Below are 9282 nucleotides of genomic sequence, written 5' to 3'. Positions count from 1 at the left end.
CCTCCGTACTGAGTTGGTTGGTCCCCCCCCCCCCCCCCCCCGCACTGAGTTGGTTCGTCCCTCCCTCCGTGCTGAGTTGGTTCGTCCCCCCCCTCCCTCCGTGCTGAGTTGCCCCCCCCGTTGTAAGTTGGTTCCCCCCCCTCCCTCCGTACTGGGTTGGTACCCCCCCCCCCCCCGCACTGAGTTGGTTCGTCCCCCCCCTCCCTCCGTACTGAGTTGGTTCGTCCCTCCCTCCGTGCTGAGTTGGTTCGCCCCCCCCCCCCCCCCCCGCACTGAGTTGGTTCGTCCCCCCCTCCCCCCGCACTGAGTTGGTTCGTTCCGAGCTGCCGGCTACAGACGCACGTGTCGGCGTGTTGTGGAGATTGTGTTGAAGTAACGCAGAGTAACGCGGAGTAACGGAGAAGTTACGACAGATTGCAGCAGAATCGCCGTTCCTCCGCACAGGCCGCAGCTTTACGTCCCAACCGGAGGACGGGAGGACCGGGAGGACCGGAGGACCGGGAGGACCGGGAGGACCGGAGGACCGGGAGGACCGGGAGGACCGGAGGACCGGAGGACCGGGAGGACCGGAGGACTTCCCCCCCCGCTCAAGGTCTGAACTCTGGCCGCTCACACGCTGCTTCTCTCGGCCTGTTTCCCCCGGCGGAGCCGCTCCGTCCACCGGGACACGTGGCTCCACGCTGCGGCGTGTTGAACCGTCAGGACCCGGTCCTGGTCTGACCAGGGACGCTTCGGGGCTGCAGGCCCACGTTACTCCGGTCCCTGCAGGCCCACGTTACTCCGGTCCCTGCAGGTCCACGTTACTCCGGTTCCTGCAGGTCCACGTTACTCCGGTTCCTGCATGTCACGTTACTCCTGACGGCTGCCACGTCGCCGCTCCGCTAACGGGAGGGAGGGAGGCGGGTGCTCAATGACGCCGCAGGATGCAAGTCATCATCCACATGATGCAAAATGTCACCGACACGAGAAAGAAGCGACCCCCATACCCCCCCTACCCACCCCCATACCCCCCCTACCCACCCCCAATCCCCCCCTACCCACCCCCAATCTCTCACCCCCAATCCCTCACCCCCTCACACTAAAGTACTGAAGAACTCACACTAAAGTACACAAGAACTCACACTAAAGTACTGAAGAACTCACACTAAAGTACTGAACAACTCACACTAAAGTACACATAGAACTCACACTGAAGTACACAAGAACTCACACTAAAGTACACAAGAACTCACACTAAAGTACACAAGAACTCACACTAAAGTACACAAGAACTCACACTAAAGTACTGAAGAACTCACACTAAAGTACACATAGAACTCACACTCAAGTACTGAACAACTCACACTCAAGTACTGAACAACTCACACTAAAGTACACAAGAACTCACACTAAAGTACTGAAGAACTCACACTAAAGTACACATAGAACTCACACTGAAGTACACAAGAACTCACACTAAAGTACACAAGAACTCACACTAAAGTACTGAAGAACTCACACTAAAGTACTGAAGAACTCACACTAAAGTACACATAGAACTCACACTCAAGTACTGAACAACTCACACTAAAGTACACAAGAACTCACACTAAAGTACACAAGAACTCACACTAAAGTACACAAGAACTCACACTAAAGTACTGAAGAACTCACACTAAAGTACTGAAGAACTCACACTGAAGTACACAAGAACTCACACTAAAGTACACATAGAACTCACACTCAAGTACTGAACAACTCACACTAAAGTACACAAGAACTCACACTAAAGTACACAAGAACTCACACTAAAGTACTGAAGAACTCACACTAAAGTACACATAGAACTCACACTCAAGTACTGAACAACTCACACTAAAGTACACAAGAACTCACACTAAAGTACACAAGAACTCACACTAAAGTACTGAAGAACTCACACTAAAGTACACATAGAACTCACACTGAAGTACACAAGAACTCACACTAAAGTACACAAGAACTCACACTAAAGTACACAAGAACTCACACTAAAGTACACAAGAACTCACACTAAAGTACTGAAGAACTCACACTAAAGTACACAAGAACTCACACTAAAGTACTGAAGAACTCACACTAAAGTACACAAGAACTCACACTAAAGTACTGAAGAACTCACACTAAAGTACTGAAGAACTCACACTAAAGTACACATAGAACTCACACTGAAGTACACAAGAACTCACACTAAAGTACACAAGAACTCACACTAAAGTACACAAGAACTCACACTAAAGTACACAAGAACTCACACTAAAGTACACAAGAACTCACACTAAAGTACACAAGAACTCACACTAAAGTACACAAAGAACTCACACTAAAGTACTGAAGAACTCACACTAAAGTACTGAAGAACTCACACTAAAGTACACATAGAACTCACACTAAAGTACACATAGAACTCACACTAAAGTACACATAGAACTCACACTGAAGTACACAAGAACTCACACTAAAGTACACATAGAACTCACACTAAAGTACACAAGAACTCACACTAAAGTACACAAGAACTCACACTAAAGTACACATAGAACTCACACTAAAGTACACATAGAACTCACACTCAAGTACTGAAGAACTCACACTAAAGTACTGAAGAACTCACACTAAAGTACACATAGAACTCACACTAAAGTACACAAGAACTCACACTAAAGTACACAAGAACTCACACTAAAGTACACATAGAACTCACACTGAAGTACACAAGAACTCACACTAAAGTACACATAGAACTCACACTAAAGTACTGAAGAACTCACACTAAAGTACTGAAGAACTCACACTAAAGTACACAAGAACTCACACTAAAGTACACATAGAACTCACACTAAAGTACACATAGAACTCACACTAAAGTACACAAGAACTCACACTAAAGTACACAAAGAACTCACACTAAAGTACACAAAGAACTCACACTAAAGTACACAAAGAACACACACTAAAGTACACGAAGAACTCACACTAAAGTACACAAAGAACACACACTAAAGTACTGAAGAACTCACACTAAAGTACACAAAGAACACACACTAAAGTACACAAAGAACACACACTAAAGTACTGAAGAACACACACTAAAGTACACAAAGAACACACACTAAAGTACACAAAGAACACACACTAAAGTACTGAAGAACTCACACTAAAGTACACAAAGAAGTCACTAAAGTACTGAAGAACACACACTAAAGTACACAAAGAACACACACTAAAGTACTGAAGAACTCACACTAAAGTACACAAAGAACTCACACTAAAGTACTGAAGAACTCACACTAAAGTACACAAAGAACACACACTAAAGTACTGAAGAACTCACACTAAAGTACACAAAGAACTCACACTAAAGTACACATAGAACTCACACTCAAGTACACATAGAACTCACACTCAAGTACACATAGAACTCACACTCAAGTACTGAAGAACTCACACTAAAGTACTGAAGAACTCACACTAAAGTACACAAGAACTCACACTAAAGTACACAAGAACTCACACTAAAGTACACATAGAACTCACACTAAAGTACACATAGAACTCACACTAAAGTACTGAAGAACTCACACTAAAGTACACAAGAACTCACACTAAAGTACACATAGAACTCACACTAAAGTACACATAGAACTCACACTAAAGTACACAAGAACTCACACTAAAGTACACAAAGAACTCACACTAAAGTACACAAAGAACACACACTAAAGTACACGAAGAACTCACACTAAAGTACACAAAGAACTCACACTAAAGTACTGAAGAACTCACACTAAAGTACACAAAGAACACACACTAAAGTACTGAAGAACACACACTAAAGTACACAAAGAACACACACTAAAGTACACAAAGAACACACACTAAAGTACTGAAGAACTCACACTAAAGTACACAAAGAACTCACACTAAAGTACACAAAGAACACACACTAAAGTACACAAAGAACACACACTAAAGTACTGAAGAACTCACACTAAAGTACACAAAGAACTCACACTAAAGTACTGAAGAACTCACACTAAAGTACACAAAGAACACACACTAAAGTACTGAAGAACTCACACTAAAGTACACAAAGAACACACACTAAAGTACACATAGAACTCACACTAAAGTACACGAGAACTCACACCGGAACCGGAGCCAGGTACTGGAACGGAGCCAGGTACCGGTACTGGAACGGAACCTGGTATCGGTACTGGGTCAGGACCCGGTACTGGGTCAGGACCCGGTACTGGACCGGCCCGTCCCTAGTTTGAACTGCATCACGGCGTTGAGCAACATGGCGAAGGGGGAGGAGCTAAAGAGGTCCAGAGCCCTGAGGGGGAGGAGCTAAAGAGGCCCATGGCCATGAGGGGGAGGAGCTAAAGAGGCCCAGAGCCCTGAGGGGGAGGAGCTAAAGAGGCCCAGAGCCCTGAGGGACAGCAGAGACCTCAGTCCGTCCACTGTCTTCTCGTGGACCTGCAGCCTGGGAAACCTGGACCAGCTGACGTCCGGCTGTTTTCCCAGCAGGCTTTGCGGCTCAGAGGCGCCATGAGCTCGCGGGTGTGTAAGACCTGCGGCGGCGCCGACATCGACGTGGACGCGGCGCGCGGCGACGCCGTGTGCATGAGCTGCGGCGCCGTGCTGGAGGACAACATCATCGTCTCCGAGGTCGAGTTCGTGGAGACGGGCGGCGGCGGCTCGCTCGCCGTGGGACAGTTCGTGTCCTCGGAAGGTGAGACACACACACACACACACACGGCGGGGGGGGGGGGGGGGGGGCTGAAAGTAACTAAAAGGTTGCTTGGATTCTCACTTGCTTACTTTTATACAAGTAATCAGTAAAGTAGCAAGTTACTTTTTAAAGCAGTTACTAGTAATCAGATTACTTTCTCAAGGTAACAGTGACATAAAGACAAACTCAATGAGGGGGTGTAGTTGCCAGTCTGTCCACCAGGTGGACGGGTGTAGTTGCCAGTCTGTCCACCAGGTGGACGGGTGTAGTTGCCAGTCTGTCCACCAGGTGGACGGGTGTAGTTGCCAGTCTGTCCACCAGGTGGACGGGTGTAGTTGCCAGTCTGTCCACCAGGTGGACGGGTGTAGTTGCCAGTCTGTCCACCAGGTGGACGGGTGTAGTTGCCAGTCTGTCCACCAGGTGGACGGGTGTAGTTGCCAGTCTGTCCACCAGGTGGACGGGTGTAGTTGCCAGTCTGTCCACCAGGTGGAGCTGTCGCTTCACTTTCAGCTGTAAAACATGAGTTCAGTTTGATGAACAGATCATTTCAGCATCAAATAGTTTTTTCTTCATTACAACAGTTTATTGATCTTTGATGGTTGAAAGTGAAGTCATGAAATGAAAAGTAATGGATTATGACCACATCCAGACGAGTTTCTCCTTCAAACGACGTTTAATGACCTTTTCTCACGTCCATGATAAAGAAATCTGCTCAGTTATTTTCTGTTTGTTCTCGTTAAAGAGCAGCAGCTGACAATTATTTCTATTTGTAGTTGATTTATCAAACTTTTTTATTCAAATGTCAATTAAAATGTCCAGTTGTTGTTTCTAGTCCATGAAGGATTCCAGGTGAAAACGTGACACGATAGTTTTGATGCCAGCCGGTGAAAAGTGTCAGGAAGCGTCGTTTTTTGACGAGTCGTCGACTGACGGAGAAGAAAAGCTCGTCGCTTCACGGGAAGTTGTTTAACTGCATTTTTCCTCCTTCTGCTCCTAAATGTTCCTGAACGTTTCCCAGCTGGAGCCAAACACCCGTCGTTCGGAGATTCTCACCTGACGGGGGTGGGGCGCGAGTCCCGCGCTCAGACGCTGCAGAAAGGTGAGTGGCCAGCAGGGGGCGCCTCCACACGCTGCTCCTTTGTGTTGTGACGTCGTGGCCAGCAGGGGGCGCCTCCACACGCTGCTCCTTTGTGTGGTGACGTCGTGGCCAGCAGGGGGCGCCTCCACACGCTGCTCCTTTGTGTTGTGACGTCGTGGCCAGCAGGGGGCGCCTCCACACGCTGCTCCTTTGTGTGGTGACGTCGTGGCCAGCAGGGGGCGCCTCCACACGCTGCTCCTTTGTGTGGTGACGTCGTGGCCAGCAGGGGGCGCCTCCACATGCTGCTCCTTTGTGTGGTGACGTCGTGGCCAGCAGGGGGCGCCTCCACACGCTGCTCCTTTGTGTTGTGACGTCGTGGCCAGCAGGGGGCGCCTCCACACGCTGCTCCTTTGTGTTGTGACGTCGTGGCCAGCAGGGGGCGCCTCCACACGCTGCTCCTTTGTGTTGTGACGTCGTGGTTGTTTTGTTCTGTGGAACTTAAAGAGTTTCAACACGTCGGCAGAGTTGAAAGCTTTTCTGTCTCGTTTTCCCGTTAATCGTTTCATCGTCAGATCGTTTCTGCTCAACGAGCTTTTTCTTCTGAACCCGAGGAAAAACTGGAGCTGCAGCAGGATCGACGCTTTTATGTAACAAGGAAACAAAATGAAAGAATCCAAATGTAAAGCGAGAAATAAAGATATTGGGGGATTTTTAAAGTCTTTATTTCTCACTTTACATTTTGGTATTCATTTTTACTGATACTGCAGTACTGATATTACTGTCACTGCAGTACTGATACTGAGATACTGCAGTGCTGATACTGCTGACACTGCAGTACTGATACTGAGATACTGCAGCACTGAGATACTACTTTGTACTTTAGCAAGGTATTTCTCATAGATTGATCAGTTCTTATGTTTTATCACAGAAACAATAAACAGACTTGATAAATGAGACGATATCACAACGTGACGATATTCTGCTGCCTTTATATATTTGATATGTTTGACATGTTTTCTAGTGAAAATTATTAATTTGCAATATATTGTTTGTATTGTGATCATGACAAATTGGTGGAATGTTTTATTTGTGCTTTTATTTTGACAGTCACCATAATAACAATCCAACTAGGTACTTTTATTTTGACAGCCTTACTGCAGTGACTCAGTGACGTAGTTCCTCAGACTGGGTGACATAGTTACTCGATGACGTAGTCTGTCAGACTGGGTGACGTAGTTCCTGGGTGACGTAGTTTGTCACACTGGGTGACGTAGTTCCTGGGTGACGTAGTTCCTCGGTGATGTAGTTTGTCACACTGGGTGACGTAGTTCCTGGGTGACGTAGTTTGTCACACTGGGTGATGTAGTTCCTGGGTGACGTAGTTTCTCAGACTGGGTGACGTAGTTCCTGGGTGACGTAGTTTGTCACACTGGGTGACGTAGTTCCTGGGTGACATAGTTTGTCAGACTGAGTGACATACTTCCTCGGTGACGTAGTTCCTCGGTGATGTAGTTTCTCAGACTGGGTGACGTAGTTCCTGGGTGACGTAGTTTGTCACACTGGGTGATGTAGTTCCTGGGTGACGTAGTTTGTCAGACTGGGTGACGTAGTTCCTGGGTGACGTAGTTTCTCAGACTGGGTGACGTAGTTCCTGGGTGACGTAGTTTGTCAGACTGGGTGACGTAGTTCCTGGGTGTCGCCCCCTGCAGCGAAGCAGCACATCAGCACCCTGGGCCACCAGCTGCAGATGAGTCAGCACTGCCTGGACACCGCCCTCAACTTCTACAAGATGGCGCTGAACCGACACCTGACCCGCGGCCGCAAGTCGTCCCACGTCATGGCGGCCTGCCTCTACATGGTGTGTCGCACCGAGGGGACGCCGCGTATCCTTCCTGTCCTGCTGAGGCACTGTGGGCTGCTGACCACAGGGGGGCGCCACTTCATGCTGAAAGGGCCATTTGCTTCCGTTTCCCAAAGAACACACACACACACACACACACACACACACACACACACACACCCTGATTGAACCTGGTTCACCTAAACCAGATGTTCCGCCCCCCAGGGTGTTGACGCCAAAGACAATCTGTAGGAACCCCCCCCCCACAGCGGTCCGTGACGTCATCAAATAACCACAAGAAGCTGCTGACACTAGCAGCAGCTGGAGCAGGGCCATAGACCTATAGAACTAGAAGCTACTGACGCTAGCAGCAGGAGGAGCGGGGCCATAGACCTATAGAACTAGAAGTGACTGACGCTAGCAGCAGGAGGAGCGGGGCCATAGACCTATAGAACTAGAAGCTACTGACGCTAGCAGCAGGAGGAGCGGGGCCATAGACCTATAGAACTAGAAGCTACTGACGCTAGCAGCAGGAGGAGCAGGGCCATAGACCTATAGAACTAGAAGTGACTGACGCTAGCAGCAGGAGGAGCGGGGCCATAGACCTATAGAACTAGAAGCTACTGACGCTAGCAGCAGGAGGAGCGGGGCCATAGACCTATAGAACTAGAAGCTACTGACGCTAGCAGCAGGAGGAGCGGGGCCATAGACCTATAGAACTAGAAGCTACTGACGCTAGCAGCAGGAGGAGCGGGGCCATAGACCTATAGAACTAGAAGCTACTGACGCTAGCAGCAGGAGGAGCGGGGCCATAGACCTATAGAACTAGAAGCTACTGACGCTAGCAGTAGGAGGAGCAGGGCCATAGACCTATAGAACTAGAAGCTGCTGACACTAGCAGCAGGAGGAGCGGGGCCATAGACCTATAGAACTAGAAGCTACTGACGCTAGCAGCAGGAGGAGCGGGGCCATAGACCTATAGAACTAGAAGCTACTGACGCTAGCAGCAGGTGGAGCAGGGCCATAGACCTATAGAACTAGAAGCTACTGACGCTAGCAGCAGGAGGAGCGGGGCCATAGACCTATAGAACTAGAAGCTACTGACGCTAGCAGCAGGAGGAGCGGGGCCATAGACCTATAGAACTAGAAGCTACTGACGCTAGCAGTAGGAGGAGCAGGGCCATAGACCTATAGAACTAGAAGCTGCTGACACTAGCAGCAGGTGGAGCAGGGCCATAGACCTATAGAACTAGAAGCAACTGACGCTAGCAGCAGGGCCATAGACGTATAGAACTAGAAGCAACTGACGCTAGCAGCAGGGCCATAGACCTATAGAACTAGAAGCTACTCATGCTAGCAGCAGGGCCATAGACCTATAGAACTAGAAGCTACTGACACTAGCAGCAGGATCTACTTCTAAATTTCTATGTGCTCTGTCTTCTGTGTGTTTGGTGAGTCACAGCGCCCCTATAGGCCTGACATGTGAACTACATGTCCTAAATCCTCATGGTGACCAGTTGATGGTGACGTGTTGATGGTGACGTGTTGATGGTGACCAGTTGATGGTGACCAGTTGATGGTGACGTGTTGATGGTGACGTGTTGATGGTGA

General features: G+C 48.5%; 1 protein-coding gene across 1 annotated transcript in view; it reads left to right on the top strand.

The window, feature by feature from the left end:
- Window positions 1-373: 373 nt before the first annotated feature.
- The window catches only part of LOC308148614 (transcription factor IIIB 90 kDa subunit-like), a gene marked incomplete at its 3' end in the record, with an annotated part of 36534 nt that continues 27625 nt past the window's right edge, over window positions 374-9282 (top strand). Inside the window, exons 1-4 of the mRNA XM_080522101.1 lie at window positions 374-592; window positions 4546-4753; window positions 5772-5852; window positions 7541-7714. Of these exons, the coding sequence (XP_080378227.1) occupies window positions 4570-4753; window positions 5772-5852; window positions 7541-7714 (439 nt within the window). The remainder of the gene's footprint in view (window positions 593-4545; window positions 4754-5771; window positions 5853-7540; window positions 7715-9282) is intronic.

Source organism: Blennius ocellaris (genome assembly GCF_963422515.1).
Source record: "Blennius ocellaris genome assembly, contig: SCAFFOLD_76, whole genome shotgun sequence".
Lineage (NCBI taxonomy): Eukaryota > Metazoa > Chordata > Actinopteri > Blenniiformes > Blenniidae > Blennius > Blennius ocellaris.
The sequence above is the reverse complement of the archived record's forward strand: the minus strand, read 5'-3'. Positions and strand labels throughout refer to the sequence as shown.